Here is a 21,596-nt window from a genome sequence, read left to right on the forward strand (position 1 = left end):
GGACTTATAATAACAATATTCAGCATATAATTTATATTTTATTTCTTTATTTTATTCTTGAATATATTTTAGGAATATAATCAGGAATATATTTTATTCCTGATTTACATGATTTACCTGAGGGGCCACTAACACTAATGGCTCGACGAGAACAGATAGCCGGAGGCTTGTCGAAGGTTCCCGATTGATGATTGTTGAAGTTTAAGCCACCCAAAAGGTGGCACGGGCATGAATAGCCCGTAAGTGGTGGCCCTTTTGAGCCATTACCAGTATCATTAGCTGATACTGGAGATCTGTGGAGGTGCGACTGCACCCTGCGTGACGGGAGATGTCTCCCACTCGGAAATTGAAATTGAAATTGAAATAAGTTTATTGAGGTAAAATACACACAAAGGGATGAGGTAGCTCAAGCTATTCTCACCCCGTTCAGTACAACGTGTTCATACATATATAGACACACATCACAAACAATAAACATAATGCCGAACATTCTGAGAGATAAACATATACAATTCCTCCTTTCCCCCACGGAAGGTTCCCTAATTTGCCTTGATTATCTTTTCCAGTTTGACTTTAAAATTAACAGAGTTTACGGCTTCGGCGGGTAAGCGGTTCCATGGGTTTATAACCCTGAGGTTGAAAAACCACGCCCTGTTGTTAGTCCTTCATTGTGGCTTAATTGTTGAGCTTGAGACCGTTGCTCCTTGTTTGTGTTACATCTGACCTTATGAAGAAATTGTCCGGATTAGCATCTTCCAAATTATTCAGTATTTTAAAAGTCTCAATTGGATCCGCCCTGTCTGTCCTCAACTCTGAGGACAGAGTATAGGATTCCCTACGGGAGGAGGTACGACACCTGAAACAACATCAGGAAGAAACGAAGGAGGAGACCAGTATTAAAAAGACCTCCACATGGAAAGTCGTAAAGGACAGGGGTCTTAAGAAGACTTTGATAAAGCCGCCTACAGATATCCTAAGGACGTCTAACTCCTTTGCCGTGTTGGAGGACGAGTGCTGTGGTGAGCCTGCAGTTCGTTCGAAAGGGAAATCAACGAAGCGCAGGTCCCTCAGAGTACTCAGAAACTAAAGGAAGTACCTAAGTGAATTTTGAGTGTGGGAGATTCCCAGGTGAGATATTTAGATAGAACTTTTTGGTGCCAGAGATAGGGAAAACAGGTTAAGGGTTTGCTATCCGGGAGCTGGAATTGGCGATATTATAAAATCAAATCAAATCAAATGTGTATTCAGGTAGAAATACATACATAGAGGATTAGTTACATAATGTTGGATTTATAGATAGAGCAAGTACATACAATACCTAAAGCCATTAGTACGCATAGCGTTTCGGGCAAGGTGAGGGGGGAAAAAACACTTAGACAAAAACTTAGTAGTATTCAAATTCAAAAATTCAAATGTTTATTCAGGTAAAGTACATACATACAAGAGTTTATACAAAAAATGATAGATTTATAGATAGAGCTAGTACATACAATGCCTAATGCCACTATTACGCAAAGCGTTTCGGGTAGGAAAAACATTAAAGACTAAAACTTAATACTAACTGAGATTAAAGTATAAAATGTTTTGAGAACACATAAAAATAAAAAGGGGGGGGGGGAACATGGCTGAAAACGCAGCACAAATACAATTAGGTCGACAAACAGCGTTGTTTAAAAAAATTACAGACATGGGTTGACAATTGAGGGGTAAGGTAGGTTACAGGGAATTGATTAGGTAGTGCTTAGTTTTTATCTTAAACTGGTTGAGAGAGGTACAGTCTTCAACATGGTTGGGAAGGTCATTCCACATTCTGGGTCCCTTGATTTGTAGAGCATTTCTAGTTTGATTAAGTCGTACTCTTGGAATATCAAAAAGGTATTTGTTTCTGGTGTGGTGCTCATGGGTTCTGTTACAACCTTCAATGAAGCTTTTGAGGTCAGGATTGGTATTGCAGTTCAGCGTTTTATATATGTATAATACACATGAGAGAAATGTGCAGTGACTTAATATCTAACATATTCAGAGATTTGAGTAGGGGTACCGAGTGATGTCTGGGGCCAGAGTTGGATATTGTCCTAATAGCAGCTTTGTGTTGAGTAATTAGAGGACGTAAATGATTTTGGGTAGTAGAACCCCAAGCACAAATACCATAGTTGAGATATGGATAGATGAGGGAGTAATAGAGAGTCACCAGGGCAGGGCGCGGTACATAATATCTGATCTTAGAAAGAATGCCCACAGTTTTTGAAACTTTTTTTGATATATTTAGAATGTGTCCCTGGAAATTCAGCTTGTGGTCAATGAGAATGCCAAGGAATTTGCCATCTAATTTGTTACAAATTTGGGTATTGTTTATTTTGAGATTTATTTGATTAGAGGATTTATTGCCAAACAGAATATAGAAAGTTTTGTCAATGTTAAGGGTGAGTTTGTTGGCAGTTAGCCAAAGATGGACTTTCTCTAGCTCAGTATTTACTGTGGCATTTAGAGCAAGGGGGGTCAGGACTGGAGTAAATGAAGGTTGTGTCGTCAGCAAATAGAATTGGTTTGAAGTGTTGGGAGGCATTTGGAAGGTCATTAATGTAGATGAGAAAGAGGAGAGGGCCAAGTATGCTGCCCTGAGGAACACCAATGTTGATGGGTAGGGTGGGAGAAATTGAATTATTCACAGAAACATACTGGAGCCTGTCAGTAAGGTAAGATTTGAGGTATTGTAGGGAGTGTCCTCTGACTCCATAATGATGTAATTTAAGAAGAAGGTTTTGGTGGTTGACAGTGTCAAAAGCCTTACGCAGGTCCACAAATAACCCAACAGGGAACTCATTTTTATCAAGAGCTGTATGAATCGAGTTAAGCATACTAATAAGTGCATCGTTAGTGCTTTTTTGGGGTCTGAAGCCATATTGGCAAGGGCTAAGTATATTGTGTTTAGCTAGATAAGAGTAAAGCTGCTTATAGATTAGTTTTTCAAAAATTTTTGACAAGTTTGGCAGGATTGATATAGGTCTGTAGTTGTTAACATCGCTGAGATCACCACATTTGTGGACAGAGGTTACTCTCGCTTTTTTTTAGAATATCTGGAAAGGTTTGGAGTTCAAGTGACTTGTTGAAGAGCAATGCAATAGCAGGGGCTAAAGATCTGCAGGTCCTGTTCACAATGGTCCTGTTCACCTAGCAGTAGGTATAGGTACCCAGGAGGTAGTGTGTTTGTTGTGGGGTTGCCTCCTGGGGGCCGTCAGTAGTTCCACCTTGAAGGGGGGGGGGGAAGGGTGGCTTCCATATATAAGCCTAAGTTATATATATATAAACACTGGCTGCCTGTCTCGACAAAATAAATTATATTTCAAGTTTAAGTTAATGTTTAATAGTGCTCTAAGTTGAAGCTCATTATAATATACTTTTTAATAATAATAATCGTGTCGGGGGACAGACAGCCAGTGTACATATATATGTTAGGCTTTTATTGTGCCACCCTCCCCCCCCCGCTCCCACCCGAAGATCGAACTAGTAAACTCAACCCCCCTCCAAGGACGAACCACTGAACTCACCCCCCCCCCCAAGGTCTAACTAGTGAAATCAGCCCCCCCCCCCCCCCTCCAAGATCGAAATATCCTGACCTCAACCTGCCCCCAAAAGGTTGAACTACTGAACTCACCCCCCCCCCCCTCCACCAAGGATGAAATATTGAACTCAACCCCCCCCCCCCCCTCCCAGGATGCAGCCCCACAACAAGCTAATAACTCCCGGGTATCTAGGGACGAGGTGTAATATTCAGAATCAATTCATAATGGCATATAGTAAGATTCATCGTGAGGGATCACTTTGGCACAGTATAACGTGGAACTCTTTTTCTATTATGGCAAGCCTGACGCACCCATGTTGGCTACGTACCCGGCAGCAATTACTGCGACAAACTGAGTGAGGCTAGCTTCAAGAATCTGGCCTCCAACCTCGGACAAGTAGACAGAGAGACAGCTTATATGAGGGATGGTGGAGGACAGTCTCCCACTCTTGGTCAGGTCAGCGTCTTGAGACTAGCAACAGATACTGAAGCAAAAAGTAATATTTATGTTCTGTTTTTCCTAGTTTAGAGCTCCCTACTTGCCTGCCCAACGTAAACAATGCCAGTGTCCTTACAAGGGGAGTTATAAACCACTATGTTTCTGCCCGAAACGCTGCGCGTACTAGTGGCTTTACAACAATGTAATTACTGTACTATGTTATGTATCCTCACAATCCCAATGTACCTTCTTGAATATATATAAATAAATAAGTAAATAAATAAATAAACTCTCAGTTGTTTATTTTGTTTGGTGAAATTAACCAGCGCCTCGTCGGTCTTGTAGGAGTAGTTAACTACTAAGATATCTCAGTGGTACGGAACAGTGGGATAACTCTTACTTCACTCCACTCCCTCACATGCCTTACACGGGGCCTGCAGGAGGTCGGTAGGTGAAGAACACGGGCCCTGCAGGAGGAGGGTAGGTGAAGAACACGGGCCCTTCAGGAGGAGGGTAGGTGAAGAACACGGGCCCTTCAGGAGGAGGGTAGGTGAAGAACACGGGCCCTGCAGGAGGAGGGTAGGTGAAGAACACGGGCCCTTCAGGAGGAGGGTAGGTGAAGAACACGGGCCCTTCAGGAGGAGGGTAGGTGAAGAACACGGGCCCTTCAGGAGGAGGGTAGGTGAAGAACACGGGCCCTTCAGCAGGAGGGTTGGTGAAGAACACGTACGGGCCCTTCAGGAGGGTTGGTGAAGAACACGGGCCCTGCAGGAGGAGGACAGGTGGAGGGAGAAACAGGTGGTGGGCAAGGGAGGGTGTCCCAGCGCCTCGTTATCAGAGGGCCTCCGAGGCGCTGCGACCCCTCCGTCCCGCCTGCCACCTGACGCTCACCAACATGGGCCAGAATTGAGAGTGGGAAGTGGAGGGGAGACGGTGATAATTTTATAACTGTACTAGCAGCTATAATTAGTGATAGCTAACTTAACCTTTGTAATGAGCGAGGGCTGTTTTAATTAACACCTGCCCTTCCTCAGGTTGCCACTCACAACACTTGCCTTATACCCAACTACCTATTTACTTTTAGGTGAGCGGAATCATCAGGTAAATGGAAACGTTGCATTCATGTTTTGTTTTCCTTCCCCCCGTCCCATCCCAAATCCTTATCCTGATCCCTTTCCTGTGGTATATATAGTTATAATGGCTTGGAGCTTTCCCCCTGATAATTTCCCTTCCCATGTGGTCTATTCGCTAGGATACCTGGCTTTCAGCCGAGTGCGATTCCCGGCTTGGATTGCATTTTTAGTGGGCCAGCCAAAGGCTTAGGGCCCACGCAGGAGTATTCCTAAAAAAAAAGGTAAGTGATGCATGCTTTTAGGCCCTCTATGGGCCTGCACGGATATGTATGGACCTGCACGGATATGTATGGACCTGCACGGATATGTATGGACCTGCACGGACCTGTATGGATCTACACGGACCTGCACGGATCTGTATGGACCTGCACGGACCTGTACGGATCTGTATGGACCTGCACGGATCTGTATGGACCTACACGGACCTGTACGGATCTACACAGACCTGCACGGATCTGTATGGACCTGCACGGACCTGTATGGATCTACACGGACCTGCACGGATCTGTATGGACCTGCACGGACCTGTACGGATCTGTATGGACCTGCACGGATCTGTATGGACCTACACGGACCTGTACGGATCTACACGGATCTGTATGGACCTGCACGGACCTGCACGGACCTGTACGGATCTACACAGACCTGCACGGATCTGTATGGACCTGCACGGACCTGTATGGACCTGCACGGATCTGTATGGACCTGAACGGAACTGCACGGACCTGCACGAACCTGTATGGACCTGCACGGAACTGCACGAACCTGTATGGACCTGCACGGACCTGCACGGATCTGTATGGACCTGCATGGAACTGCATGGACCTGCACGGACCTGCACGGACCTGCACGGAACTGAATGGACTTGCACGGACCTGTATGGACCTGCATGGACCTGTATGGACCTGCACGGACCTGTATGGACCTGCATGGATCTGCACGGACCTGTATGGACCTGCACGGACCTGTATGGACCTGCATGGACCTGTATGAACCTGCACGGACCTGCACGGACTTGCACGGACCTGTATAGACCTGCACGGATCTGTATGGACCTGTACGGATCTGTATGGACCTGCACGGATCTGTATGGACCTGCACGGATCTGTATGGAATTGTATGGAAGGAATGGTGCCCAACCACTTGGCCGTCGGGGATTGAACGCCGACCTGCATGAAGCGAGACCGTCGCTCTTCCGTCCAGCCCAAGTGGCTGGGCAAGGCTGACTTCAGAGGAGCTGTCTTGTTTTGTGTAGTGCCTGTTACCTGTTTGATCCCTTCGTACATGCCTCTTATGTTGCCGTCAGTGGCCGCAGTCTGGATGCTGGAACAGAGTCAGAGCCAGTAATCTTTAGCACAGCGCCTCGCAGTTTGTTGAACTCTACTGCGGGCAGTACGGAGGGCCTGTTGGTTCTTTCTGAGGACAGGTTCTTGTAGGAGGAGAGAGCTCGTCTCTTTTCTTCTACAAGGGGTAACTATTCCTCTGCACTGGCCTCGAACCAATCTGCTGACTTGTTCTGCCTCTTACCGAAGGTGGACATGGCAGTGTTGAAAATAGTGCCCCTGAGATGTGACCACCTCTCACTTGCGCTATCGCAGGGTGGTACAGGAAGGAGCTTTACCAGCGCAGCAGTGAATTCCTTCACCTTGTGAAGGTCACAGGTGTTGTTTACATTAATGCGTGGTTTTCCCTCCTTCTTTGCTCTGTGGATTTTCCGGGGTTGGAACTTTACTCTGCAAAGGACGAGAGAGTGGTCGGTGTCACAATCTGCGCTCTGGGAAGCTGCGGGTCAGTTTGACGCTTCTCAGATTGCTACGGCCCGTAAGCACCAGGTCGAGTTGGTGCCAATGCTTAGATCTGGGGTGTTTCCAGGAAACCTTATGCTGGGGCTTGGTGTCGAAGAAGAGATTGGTGATGCAGAGATCATGACGACAGCAGAACTCCAGGAGGCGCTGCCCCTTCTCATTCATCTTCCCAAATCAAAAATGGCCCAGGCAGGATACAGACATATAAAGACAGATTTATCGGGTTAATCCGGGCACTACCGATCATCATCTCTAGTGACCTTTGTGTATTACTGACCACTAAAGCTTGTAGATCTAAATATGAACATGGAGTATCTATATATTTTAGAATGATCAATATATTTATAGAAGTCTGCTTTTTGCTTATCAAAGGATGGTGGTTGCAGACGCTTAGGGGGCTCAGGATAGTGGGGGCTAATTTTACCGAACTTTGCACGGTGACTTGGTGAATGTTGGGGAAGGTCATGGGAGAAGGGGTCAGGGGTCATGTACTCCCCCCCCTCCCGCCTCATTTGATTCTAGATTGCAACCTCGATTAGATTAATTTTCTCCAAGATGATTATGTGTTAGTAGCGCCCCTGAACCTATACACTGCAGAGATGGGGGGAGCCTACAGTGTCCGGAGAGTGAAGATGATCAAAGTGATGAAGTTAGTGTGTAATAAAATGTGATTACAGTGATAATGGCGATGTGCACTGTAGATAGCTGCAGTGATGGAGGTGGTGTGTGTAGTGTAGATGGCTACAGTGATGAAGGTGGTGTGTGTAGTGTAGATGGCTACAGTGATGAAGGTGGTGTGTGTAGTGTAGATAGCTGCAGTGATGGAGGTGGTGTGTGTAGTGTAGATGGAGGTGGTGTGTGTAGTGTAGATGGCTACAGTGATGAAGGTGGTGTGTGTAGTGTAGATGGCTACAGTGATGGAGGTGGTGTGTGTAGTGTAGATGGCTACAGTGATGGAGGTGGTGTGTGTAGTGTAGATGGCTACAGTGATGGAGGTGGTGTGTGTAGTGTAGATGGCTACAGTGATGAAGGTGGTGTGTGTAGTGTAGATGGCTACAGTGATGAAGGTGGTGTGTGTAGTGTAGATGTGTATCACCCCCGCCGCTCCTGGCGTCTAGTGCAGTATATAATCACAGTGACTGGTAAGTCATTACCCCAAAAATGCACCAGGCCGGGAAGAGGCTAGTATAGATAATAAATTATTATTATGACTTTCTCATATGTAAATCATATATTGGCATTTTTGTGTAAACTCAATAATGAAGATACACTTATTACTAAAGATTTTGATTTGATTTTATTGTACTGACAGTGAGAAAACCAGCGGAAATGGAACAAATGGAACGCATACTGAAGGAAAGTATATCATTAAAATCTGAGAAGCTGAAATAAATGGGCAGAACATTTGTACTGAGGTAAACAAAACAGGTGTTCCCTTGTTTGATAAGATTAAACCAACCCACATGACACGTCATTGACCATCGCTCAACCCATCCTCAGACCCAAGAGTCGAATCCTCTCAATACCAGCAGCTGCCGCAGCGGTCGTACCCCCAGCCCGTCCTCAAGCAGCCCGTCCTCCAAACTGACCCAAAGTCCATTCCATGCACCCGCCAAACCCCCTGTTTATGAATGAAAAACGGTTTACACACGACTCACAACTGATGACGTCCGAACACGTCCGGAACAAGTGATTCACTGACGAATTTTGTTCTAACTACAACGCTGTAAATGCTTCACCAACGTACTACAAATACAAATAATCGCCAACAGAACCTAAATAGCTAACCTAATATAACCAATGCCTATATATGCACAATATAGTAATATAAAATAATATTAATTTATATTTAAGAAAATTCCTGTTTTGAATGAGCAGCATGTTAAAATTTATGAAAGCGTCTTTGGGGTCGACTGCTGGATGGAATGGACTTGGTTCGAGAACGGGTTGCGTACCCTAGCGAGCCACACACATTTCCAGCCCGTCCTCATTATCAAAGACCAAAGTACATTCTATGCACCCACGAAACCCCTTGTTTATGAATGAAAACGGATTACAAACGACTCACAACTGATGACGTCCGAACACTTCCGGAACAAGTGCTTCGCTCACGTCCTCTGTTCGAACCGCTATTCTATAAATCAGCCCGTCCTCCAAACAAAGATCCAAAAGTGATTCCATCCACCTGCCAAACCCGCTGTTTATGAATGAAAAACGGTTTACACACGCAACCCGTCCTCGACTCAAGTCCATTACATCCAGCGGTCGACCCCCACAGACGCATTCATAAATTTTAATATGCTGTTCATTCAAAACGGGAATTTTCTCAAGTATAAATTAATATTATAATATATTAGCATATTGTGCATATATAGGCATTGGTTATATTAGGTTAGCTATTTAGGTTCTGTTGGCGATTATTTGTATTTGTAGTACGTGGGTGAAGCATTTATAGCGATGTGATTCGAACAAAATTCGTCAGTGAAACACTTGTTCCGGATATGTTCGAACGTCATCAGTTGTGAGTCGTGTGTAAACCGCTTTTCATTCATAAACAAGGGGTTTGGCGGGTGCATGGAATCACTTTTGGATCTTTGTTTGGAGGACAGGCTGACTCACAACTGATGACGTTCGAACATATCCGGAACAAGTGCTTCACTGGCGAGTTTTGTTCGAACCACATCGCTATAAATGCTTCACCCACGTACTACAAATACAAATAATCGCCAACCGAACCTAAACACCTAACCTAACCTATGCCTATATATGCACAATATGCTAATATATTATAATATTAATTTATACTTGAGAAAATTCCCGTTTTGAATGAACAGCATGTTAAAATTTATGAATGCGTCTGTGGGGTCGACCGCTGGATGTAATGGACTTGAGTCGAGGACGGGTTGTATAAATGCTTCACCCACGTCCTTCAAATACAAATAATCGCCAACAGAACCTAAACACCTTACTTAACCTACGCCTAACTATACACTGAATTTTTATGTATAATAATATTAATTTATATTTGAGAACAAACCAAGTTTTAATACATAGTATGCTCAAATTGATGAATGCGTCTGGGGAGGACGGCCGCTGCTTTAACCAGCCTAGTGTAAGCACGGGGTGTGTGAGTCGTGTATAAACCGTTTTCCATATATAAACGGGGGGGTTTGGCAGGTGCATGGAATGGACTTTGGCCTTTGTTTATGAAGAAGGGCCGGCCCGTCGCTCATCCCCATGCCTTACCTTCGTCTGGCAATTAACGCACAGCACTTGGGAGGAGGGGGGGGGGGGAGGCGACTCTTTGTGCTGATAAGACCGCTGGTACTGAGGCGGACGAGCAGGTGGGTCGCAGGTGGCGCAATCTCATGCTGCTACATTGTCTCGTATCGGGTTACGCCTCTATATAAGAGCGCTTATCTGTCACAGCGTCCAGTAACGCCCCGGACGATGGTATCTATTCAGAGCAGCTACATCTCTCTGAAGGTGCGGGTCACAGGGAAGGCCGCTCACAAGAAGGTCATGAGGAGGGTACAGTCCCTTGGAAGACACGGTCCTTAATGAGGTACAGCTCGCAAACGGGTTTCCCAGGAGGGTGTGGTCGCCAGGACGATACGGTGCCCAGGTAGGTTCGAGCCCAAAGAGGGAGTAGTCCTCAGGAAGGTAGAGCCTTCAGCAGCGGTCCTCAGGGTAATACGGTAAGTCAAAGAAGGTCCACTCCAGGAGAGGTTCATTGCCCCACCAGGTACTGCAGGTAAAGTACCCAACGGAGGTACCTGTTCCCTCCCTACATAATCCTCTCAGCTGGCACAGGTATCTTCAGTACCTGTGTAGCACAAATTAGCGCTATTAATCAACCTCGTGTTCTAATCGGAATTTGATGCATAATGCTAAAAGCCGCCGAAACTAAGCTGAGGAGTATTGTAAATTACAATTACAGAATAATCTCCAGCTTATATTAAGAGTATCCTGACATTGTGGGAACCGACCTGTGAGATTTATATTTATTTAATTTATATGAATTTATATTTACGTTAATTTGTATACTTCGATAGCAATTTGTATAATGATAAGTGGACTGTATTTCTGCAATAATCTCTTAATCTCACAAATCGATCCTCTACACATTAGGGGGGGTTTATATTTATATATATGCAGCCAATCAAACTACAGTATTAACTACACATTATTAAACATTGAAGAGGTTCCTTATCTTATAGTACAGCAGGCTAGTCCACCAGGTATAACTAGGGTGTAGACACCAAATTATCCTCTTTGAGGTAGCTTCCATATCACCCAGTAACTGGTGCACAAATCTTGCATCCTCGTCTTGGCCTTTAGTATGAGGCGATTTCGCGATCTAACCGGGTCACCCTATATCCTGACATTAATGGCCATAAATGAATGATAAACGGGTTTCGGATAGACCACTTAACTTGATATGTAGACAGCGTGTTGAAAAATGGTACACCTTTGGTTTCCATAACACTACGTCCAAGTAAATTTAACAGGAGCCGAATTTGCTCCCGTGTGAGCCTCTGGTCTCAATATAAACAATGCTGTTTAACACTCCATACTATTGACGTTACTGGCCGACATTGTCCAGAATGATAGGAGCCGAATTTGCTCCACACGTCTCGGAGGTGACACAACAATGGCTGCCCCCTTCCTCCCTGACGCCTGGCCTACTTTGTCCAGATTTCAGAAAGTGATAGAAGGGTCACATTTACTCTACTTTAATATTGATAATTAAGTTAATTTATATAAGATGTTTTTATGATGGTAAAGTCCAAAGACTAATGTATTTAAGAATAATTCCCAGCAGAATAGCTGGTGAATTATAATAGTATGTGGTGGTGATATCCCGTTTTCTTTAGATGGTAATTCCACTACAAGTTACGTTTTCTATGGGTAACTTGTTGGTAATACAGCTATTATCTGTATGATTATTAAATGGTGTCGGATTTTCCGACAGACATTATTTTAGCACAATCCCCAGCTTCGTTTCGGCTCATAGCATTAGCTAATAAATACAAAACGTATTGACTTTAAATATATTCGGATTAATATTGTTCTTTTATCAATGTTTTATGTACATGATAAAAATTAACATTATATTTCAATGTTTGTTAATCTGGAGATTTTGGGAAATATTGCACATTATTTTCTTTATGTTTGACGTGCTGAGATAATTAATGGTGGTAGTTTGTGTCACTCCTTATTAGTAATGTGGGCACTCACCTAGTTGTGCTTGCGGGGGTTGAGCTCTGGCTCTTTGGTCCCGCCTCTCAACCGTCAATCAACTGGTGTACAGGTTCCTGAGCCTACTGGGCTCTATTGTATTTACATTTGAAACTGTGTATGGAGTCAGCCTCCACCACATTACTGCCTAATGCATTCCATTTACTAACTACTCTGACACTGAAAAAGTTCTTTCTAATGTCTCTGTGGCTCATTTGGGTACTCAGCCTCCACCTGTGTTCCCTTGTGCGTGTACCACCCGTGTTAAATAATCCATCCTTGTCTACCCTGTCAATTCCCCTGAGTGTGTGTGTGTGTACTCACCTAGTTGTGCTTGCGGGGGTTGAACTACGGCTCTTTGGTCCCGCCTCTCAACTGTCAATCAATTGGTGTTCAGATTCCAGGAGCCTATTGGAACTTGTAATAATGTGTGTACTTATTACAGGTGATGCACCTTCTGCCAAACAAGTCTTTAGACTTGACCTTTCCCACGCAATGTGCTTTTCATAAGTGTATAGAATAGGCCGGGTTCCAATTTTACATTTGTCTGCTCTCCATTTTTTTCAAAGTGATGTTCTGTTTCATTTAATGTTGTGCAGTTGTTCCTTGCTTATTTGTAGTCCCGACATGTTTGTGGGTTTGGCCTCTTCCTATACTGAATCATTTTTGTATTTTTTGTCTGTTCCTCTGGCAATTTCTGCTTATATGCCTTCGTCACAGATCTCGCCAAGTCTGGCATTCTGCTCCTATAGTTCCTTGCTAACAAAAAACTTGCCAGTTAAATCCATGAAAGAGCTCTCGTAGACTCTCATGGCATCCTCTCTTGAAGTCGAGATTTTCTGTTGACCAATTTTCCAGTGCTTCTAACACCAGTGCTTCTAACACCAGTGCTTCTAACACCAGTGCTTCTAACACCAGTGCTTCTAGCACCAATGCTTCTAACAACAGTACTTCTAACACCAGTGCTTCTAACACCAGTGCTTCTAACACCAGTGCTTCTAACACCAGTGCTTCTAGCACCAATGCTTCTAACAACAGTACTTCTAACACCAGTGCTTCTAACACCAGTGCTTCTAACACCAGTGCTTCTAACACCAGTGCTTCTAACACCAGTGCTTCTAGCACCAATGCTTCTAACAACAGTGCTTCTAACACCAGTTGGTCTAACACCAGTGCTTCTGACAACAGTGCTTCTAACACCAGTGCTTCTAAGATGAGTGCTTCTAACACTCAGGTTTGGTTTGATATCAACTCCTAGATCCTTCTCTCTGTCCGTTTCATTAAGTACTTCATCTCCTATTCTGTATCCTGTGTCTGGCCTCCTGTTTCCACTGCCTAGTTTCATGTGTGTGTGTGTGTGTGTGTGTGTGTGTGTGTGTGTGTGTGTGTGTGTGTGTGTGTGTGTGTGTGTGTGTGTGTGTGTGTGTGTGTGTGTGTGTTTGTGTGTGTTTTGGTAAAATTTGGTTAGGTAAGCATTAGATGGGCCAAAACAGGCCAGATTCCATACACATTTACGTATGGTTGGCCTGGACGTGTACGCCGAGATAAGACTCGATAACTCTGGGAACTCTACTGCTGGCGGACGACGTGTTCTCTCAGTCGCCTGAACCATCCGGTCAAATTATATTCTCGATTGATTTGTTCGCCTGGCTCAGTCGACTGTGGGACGCCTGGCTCAGTCGACTGTGGGACGCCTGGCTCAGTCGACTGTGGGACGCCTGGCTCAGTCGACTGTGGGACGCCTGGCTCAGTCGACTGTGGGACGCCTGGCTCAGTCGACTGTGGGACGCCTGGCTCAGTCGACTGTGGGACGCCTGGCTCAGTCGACTGTGGGATGCCTGGCTCAGTCGACTGTGGGACGCCTCGCTCAGGCGACTGTGGGACGCCTGGCTCAGTCGACTGTGGGACGCCTGGCTCAGTCGACTGTGGGACGCCTGGCTCAGTCGACTGTGGGACGCCTGGCTCAGTCGACTGTGGGACGCCTGGCTCAGTCGACTGTGGGACGCCTGGCTCAGTCGACTGTGGGACGCCTGGCACAGTCGACTGTGCGGAGACGTTTTACTTGCTCTGCGTGTCGACCAGCCTCCAGAAACCCATTCTGCGTGTCGACCAACCTCAAGAAACCCATTCTGAGTGTCGACCAGCCTCAAGAAACCCATTCTGAGTGTCGACCAGCCTCAAGAAACCCATTCTGAGTGTCGACCAGCTTCCAGAAACCCATTCTGAGTGTCGACCAGCCTCCAGAAACCCATTCTGAGTGTCGACCAGCCTCCAGAAACCCATTCTGAGTGTCGACCAGCTTCCAGAAACCCATTCTGAGTGTCGACCAGCTTCCAGAAACCCTTTCTGAGTGTCGACCAGCTTCCAGAAACCCATTCTGAGTGTCGACCAGCTTCCAGAAACCCTTTCTGAGTGTCGACCAGCCTCCAGAAACCCATTCTGCGTGTCGACCAGCCTCCAGAAACCCATTCTGCGTGTCGACCAGCCTCCAGAAACCCATTCTGAGTGTCGACCAGCCTCCAGAAACCCATTCTGCGTGTCGACCAGCCTCCAGAAACCCATTCTGCGTGTCGACCAGCCTCCAGAAACCCATTCTGAGTGTCGACCAGCCTCCAGAAACCCATTCTGCGTGTCGACCAGCCTCCAGAAACCCATTCTGCGTGTCGACCAGCCTCCAGAAACCCATTCTGCGTGTCGACCAGCCTCCAGAAACCCATTCTGAGTGTCGACCAGCCTCCAGAAACCCATTCTGAGTGTCGACCAGCCTCCAGAAACCCATTCTGAGTGTCGACCAGCCTCCAGAAACCCTTTCTGCGTGTCGACCAGCCTCCAGAAACCCATTCTGCGTGTCGACCAGCCTCCAGAAACCCTTTCTGCGTGTCGGCCAGCCTCCAGAAACCCATTCTGCGTGTCGACCAGCCTCCAGAAACCCATTCTGCGTGTCGACCAGCCTCCAGAAACCCTTTCTGCGTGTCGACCAGCCTCCAGAAACCCTTTCTGCGTGTCGACCAGCCTCCAGAAACCCTTTCTGCGTGTCGACCAGCCTCCAGAAACCCATTCTGCGTGTCGACCAGCCTCCAGAAACCCATTCTGCGTGTCGACCAGCCTCCAGAAACCCTTTCTGCGTGTCGACCAGCCTCCAGAAACCCATTCTGCGTGTCGACCAGCCTCCAGAAACCCATTCTGCGTGTCGACCAGTCCTCCAGAAACCCATTCTGCGTGTCGACCAGCCTCCAGAAACCCATTCTGCGTGTCGACCAGCCTCCAGAAACCCTTTCTGCGAGTCGACCAGCCTCCAGAAACCCATTCTGCGTGTCGACCAGCCTCCAGAAACCCATTCTGCGTGTCGACCAGCCTCCAGAAACCCTTTCTGCGTGTCGACCAGCCTCCAGAAACCCTTTCTGCGTGTCGACCAGCATCCAGAAACCCTTTCTGCGTGTCGACCAGCCTCCAGAAACCCATTCTGAGTGTCGACCAGCCTCCAGAAACCCATTCTGAGTGTCGACCAGCTTCCAGAAACCCATTCTGCGTGTCGACCAGCCTCCAGAAACCCATTCTGCGTGTCGGCCAGCCTCCAGAAACCCTTTCTGCGTGTCGGCCAGCCTCCAGAAACCCATTCTGCGTGTCGACCAGCCTCCAGAAACCCTTTCTGCGTGTCGACCAGCCTCCAGAAACCCTTTCTGCGTGTCGACCAGCCTCCAGAAACCCATTCTGCGTGTCGACCAGCCTCCAGAAACCCTTTCTGCGTGTCGACCAGCCTCCAGAAACCCTTTCTGCGTGTCGACCAGCCTCCAGAAACCCATTCTGCGTGTCGACCAGCCTCCAGAAACCCATTCTGCGTGTCGACCAGCCTCCAGAAACCCTTTCTGCGTGTCGACCAGCCTCCAGAAACCCTTTCTGCGTGTCGACCAGCCTCCAGAAACCCATTCTGCGTGTCGACCAGCCTCCAGAAACCCTTTCTGCGTGTCGACCAGCCTCCAGAAACCCATTCTGCGTGTCGACCAGCCTCCAGAAACCCATTCTGCGTGTCGACCAGCCTCCAGAAACCCTTTCTGCGTGTCGACCAGCCTCCAGAAACCCTTTCTGCGTGTCGACCAGCCTCCAGAAACCCTTTCTGCGTGTCGACCAGCCTCCAGTAACCCTTTCTGCGTGTCGACCAGCCTCCAGAAACCCTTTCTGCGTGTCGACCAGCCTCCAGAAACCCATTCTGCGTGTCGACCAGCCTCCAGAAACCCATTCTGCGTGTCGACCAGCCTCCAGAAACCCATTCTGCGTGTCGACCAGCCTTCCTTAAAATATTCCGGGTCTCGAGTCCTTCACAATGCGCCGTGCAAGTATTAGTCGCATTTCGTTATAGAGAATAAAATAAATCAAGATACGAGATAAAGAATTAGTCGAAGAAAGAGAAGGATGGCTGCTGCTACACGCTCCGTCAGGTGCTTCATAATATACACTTTACTTACGGCTGAGATTCATGAAGTGCTTAAGTATCCAATGACGGAACCTTTACATCTTTCTTTAATCATGGCGGCTTCATTTGCATTTATTAAAGAGTTTATGAGCTCCGAAGAGTTACGAGGCGGTCCGCAGCACTAATAAACTTGGGTCGAGAGCGTCCTCGCAACTTTCTGAACCTCGTAAACAGTTTAATCAATATAAACTAACCCACCATGATTGAGGAAAGATGTACTGGCTTCGTATGTGAACACTTAGGTTGCATATGTTGAATAGTTAACACTTGCATAAATCCTGGCTCTTGGAAAACATCAAAATGATAAGAAAAACTAAGAATACAGAGATAGTCAGCAGGAGTGAATATTGTCTCACAGTCTCTCAAGTATTTCGAATAAATTTTTAAAGGCAATTTGTTCGTTCTACTTGGGATGTGTATAGACAACAACGGCTGCGAGGCGGCTCAACAGTCTCCCCCGAACATTGAAATTGAAATTGAAATAAGTTTATTGAGGTAAAATACACACAAAGGGATGAGGTAGCTCAAGCTATTCTCACCCCGTTCAGTACATCGTGTTAATACATACATAGACACACATCACAAACAATAAACATATTACCAAACATTTACAGAGATAAACATCTACATTTCCTATCCCCGAACATTGTGTCCTGAGTGACTGTCATCTAAGCTAACTTCCTAAACACTCTTGATGTAATATGCTCAGGATGTGAACATTTCCATATCTATCACGATGCAATTTATTTATATTAGTTACCCATTAAATTTTCTATATATCCTATAAATTTAATGCTTCGTGTTTCAGTTCAATAATTCATTTTCTTAGTATGTCTCGTCACCCAAATTATAGGTTTTTTAGTTTTCATTTAGTGGTTATACTATATATTCTCTCCAGCAACAATTGTAAGGAGGCTTTGAATTACCTTTTATAAATCACTGACAAATAAAACTTGGAGATCTAATTCCAAATTATACAAAACAATGATTACAGGCTCTACTACTCTGTAAATATTATACTGTAATTTTATGTAAATTATTATATTTCCACAATAGTTATAAATCAAGTTTTTTATTTACAGATTTTCTTTTTATTTTCTTGTTTACTGAGTTTACAATTGTTTTTGTAATTTTAGTTGTTCTGAGAGGCTTAACATTTCAAGTTTTTCTTTAGATAGAGCCCAGGTACCAGTACCCCAGTTGATAGACAGTTCAGAGGCGGATCCAAGGAGCCGAAGCATAAATCACAACTTGGTGAGGTGAGTACACACAGCAGATGATAAAACTGGTCATTGAATCCTGCCTCTGCGTTGGCTCGGGGTCTTGAAGTGGGTAGAATGTAATTATTGTTAACTGGTTGTTGATTGCTGGCCTTGAATTTTTAATGTGTAGCGCCTTGCTGGTGTCCAGTGTCCTGCTGTCGTTATACCTGCTCGATTGTTTATTAAGATGTCTGTGGTGATGGTCTGGTTGTGTGAGGAGATTATATGCTCCTTGATGGAGCCCTGTTGCTTGTGCATTGTTAATCGCCTAGAGAGAGAGAGAGAGAGAGAGAGAGAGAGAGAGAGAGAGAGAAGAGAGAGAGAGAGAGAGAGAGAGAGAGAGAGAGAGAGAGATGTAGTGGTCTTGCCTATATTCTGAGATCTTTGAGGCTGACAATCCCCAAGTGGGCATGTGAAGGCATAAAAAGATGTTGGTCTCTCTTATGACGTTCTGCTTGGTGTCTGGAGAGAATCTTCAGAAGCAAGTTGGTGGTCTTCTTGTTTTTGTAGTAAATTGTTAATTGTATCTTCTGATTTATGTCTGTGGGGATAACGTTCCTGTCAACAATATCTTTCAGGACCCTTTCCTCCGTTTTAACAGCTGTGGAAAAGAAGTTCATGTAAAACAATCTAATAGGAGGTACAGGTGTTGTGTTAGTTGACTCTCCAGAGGTTGCATGGTGTGTCACCTTTCTTTTAATAACGTCTTCAACATAACCATTAGAGAAGCCATTATTGATTAGGATTTACCTTACTCCACAGAGTTCCTCGTCGACCTGCCTTGAACCAGAATTGTGAGTGAGAGATCGGTCGACGTAGGCGTTGACAACACTCTGCTTGTACCTGTCCGGACCCGTCACTATTAGCATTAAGGCACATTCCTATGGTAGTTTCCTTAGTACACGGAGGTATTAAGTGTAGCTTAATACCTCCATCTTGCAAATGAAGTGTAAGACGTCTACTCAATGTATTCGTCGTGTGTCCAATGTAGCATAGGTTTCGGAGTGCACAGTCTCCAGAGTTGCATTTGTAATGATACACTATATTGGTACACGTCAGTTTGTCAGAGGAGGCTGAGATTTTTTTTCTCATAATGAGTGAAGATGTATGAGAGTTGTTATAATAAATGATAGGACGAATCCTTGCGTTTTCACTGCAAGGTTTACAATTCCTGTCAATTATGTCTCGTATCACCTTCTCATATGCCTGAGCAAATGTATTTTTATAATACACTACAATGTTTTCTCTTGGGGGACGATTTTCCACCCCTGGGGTCTGATTATCCTCAGTCAGATGGCGGCCTAGCTTCTTACTTACGATTTCATGGAATTCTGTATTGCTGTAATCGTTGTTTACAACAATTTGGCGGATTCGTTCAAATTGGTGGTGCAAGAGCTGCCAAGAAGAGCATGTACGTATTGCACGACCAACATATGCAGTGATGATGCTTCTCTTATACCTGTCAGTCCATTCACTCTTACCTTTCATACATTTTCCTGCATCAAATGGTTTACGGTACCCATCTGTGATAAATCTACACGAATTACCGTCAACAAGAACATCGAGGAATGGAATCCTGCCTCCTTCACTTTTCTCAACAGTGAACCTTTAGCCTGAGAATTCCTGTAGCTTGCCATGAAGCCTCTCCAACGTGTTATCATTGTCAACACAGACGAAAATGTCGTCAACATATCTGCAGTAGATACTAGGGTTGAGCCCTTCCCTCTGCACGATGGATGACTCAACATGAGACTGAATTATCGCCTGGGCGAACAAGACTCCAAATGGGGACCCCATCGCCACACCATCAACCTGCAGGTAAAGTTTACCCTCTGGGCACAGTAAAGGAGCTTCAGTAGTGCAGGCCTTCAACATATCCCGTAAGATAGTACGAGGTACTTTGAGTGGAGGGAGGTGCTCTTGTTGGTACACATAGTCCAATATTATGTGTACAAATGGTCCTTTCCACTAGAACGTTAGTAAATAGACTGTAACGTACGATTATGTTACTTTGCTGGGTAGATTAAATACACAGTGTTTAGTGAGTTTCATATTTATTTAGTAATCCTGGATACAACAATGTCGTAGACGTTGAGACTGAGCTTGGAACAGAGCAGAGAGCTGAGTGAGGCCGGAGTCGCGGAGCTCTATTTTGGGAGAGCGTTGTAGCTCGATGCGGTCCTAGTCCGCTGTCTGCTCTGTGTCGAAGCTGTAGCGTCTTGGAGATGATTAGAACTGTCTACGCCGAGTGCTACATTCTTGACTGGAAATTGTACTGTTTGCTATTTTCAAATCGCTTGCTTATATACGGTGACTACACCTCACAATAAGATAGGAGGGTGGAAAAACCGTTACCGTAAATAGGGATAGGATTATAGCTTGTGTAGTTAGTGCTAATTAGTTATGCCATTAAGATGATGAGATAATGGAGCGAGTATAAGGCTTACTCGCTACAAGACTTTTAACATCAAGGGAAGCCATAATCTCACGGGGTTCTCTCATTTTCAGAACGTCAATACATTCGTCGCTAGATTTCAGGGAGAATATGGCCGGGATGTACGGCAATAGTGTTGCGTTCAGTCTTTTTGTAAGTTAATAAGTAGGCGTGGGAATCTGCGAAATTATAGGCCTAAGTGCATCATATGCACTCAGGCCTATAGATGCATAAGGAAAATGCATTAGGAAGATGCATAAGCCAGGCTTATGCATCTTCACATTACCATAGAAGTAACCTGGTCCAAAATCACCTATTACTCTTTCAAATTTTAGGGCCCCCCATCTCAGCGTTCGCTGCATCTATGAGGGCGTTACCTCCAGGTTACCTAGAGATGATTTCCGGGGCTTAGCGACTCCGCGGCCCGGTCCTCGACCAAGCCTCTTGGAGTACTGATGTATTCTTCCGCACAAAACCGCGACGAATGGAGCTGATGGGTGCTCAGAATCGTGAGTTTTTCCGGGAACAAATCCGTGTGCGGCCAGCTAGCAATGGCGCCGGCAGCGAGTCCCTGTGTTGGGTTGTCGACAGTTCGATCCCAACAAAGCCTAATACAAAGATAAAATAGTAAAATCAGAAAATATATCAATAATAAATAAATCGTACAAATAGCCTAGCAAAATATTATGGCGATGTAAATTCCAAGAAATCGTGATTTAGTAAATAATAAACAAAATATTACCAGTGATAATAAAATAAATAAAAGCTCAAGAAGAAGATAGACTCTATTCGCCCTCAACAATGGTAACCATCTGATAGTCAGCTGATTATTGTAACGGTAGTTACTTGGATAGTTCTTATCGGTCTCATCCCTCATTCCCGAGGCCAGTGTGCGCGCACGCTTACGCTCTCGCAATGCCACACACCACACACGCGTAGTTAGGCTAAATACTTCTGGGTTGTGGAAGTTGGCTTAACTGGTTTTATCCTGCTACCCCCTTCCCCCCTTTCCTAGACACCCCTCCCCCCCCCACCAGTAACACCCCCTTCAACGATCCCTCCCCGCCCCCCCCCCCCCACACACACACAGCAAACCCCCTTTCCAACAACCCCTCCAGAACACCCCCCCCACCCCTTAACTCCCCCCAACAACAGCCCTCAGCCTCCACCAACACACACACACACACACACACACACACACACACACACACACACACACACACACACACACACACACACACACACACAC

At 45.5% G+C, this 21,596-nt stretch overlaps 1 protein-coding gene and 1 long non-coding RNA gene across 2 annotated transcripts; both read left to right on the forward strand.

Annotated features, from left to right (window-relative positions):
* Nucleotides 1–5,419: 5,419 nt before the first annotated feature.
* LOC138367769 (chloride intracellular channel protein 6-like) lies at nt 5,420–6,127 on the forward strand. The gene has a single exon (XM_069329726.1). The coding sequence runs from the start codon at nt 5,420–5,422 to the stop codon at nt 6,125–6,127; it is 708 nt and encodes a 235-aa protein (XP_069185827.1).
* Nucleotides 6,128–10,327: 4,200 nt separating this feature from the next.
* On the forward strand, nt 10,328–19,053 carry LOC138367881 (uncharacterized). The gene is made up of 3 exons (XR_011229440.1): nt 10,328–10,564; nt 17,826–17,910; nt 18,676–19,053. It is a non-coding gene; the product is annotated as an uncharacterized lncRNA (long non-coding RNA).
* The last annotated feature ends 2,543 nt before the right edge of the window (nt 19,054–21,596 follow it).

This window comes from Procambarus clarkii, chromosome 23 (genome assembly GCF_040958095.1).
Source record: "Procambarus clarkii isolate CNS0578487 chromosome 23, FALCON_Pclarkii_2.0, whole genome shotgun sequence".
Taxonomy (NCBI): Eukaryota; Metazoa; Arthropoda; class Malacostraca; order Decapoda; family Cambaridae; genus Procambarus; species Procambarus clarkii.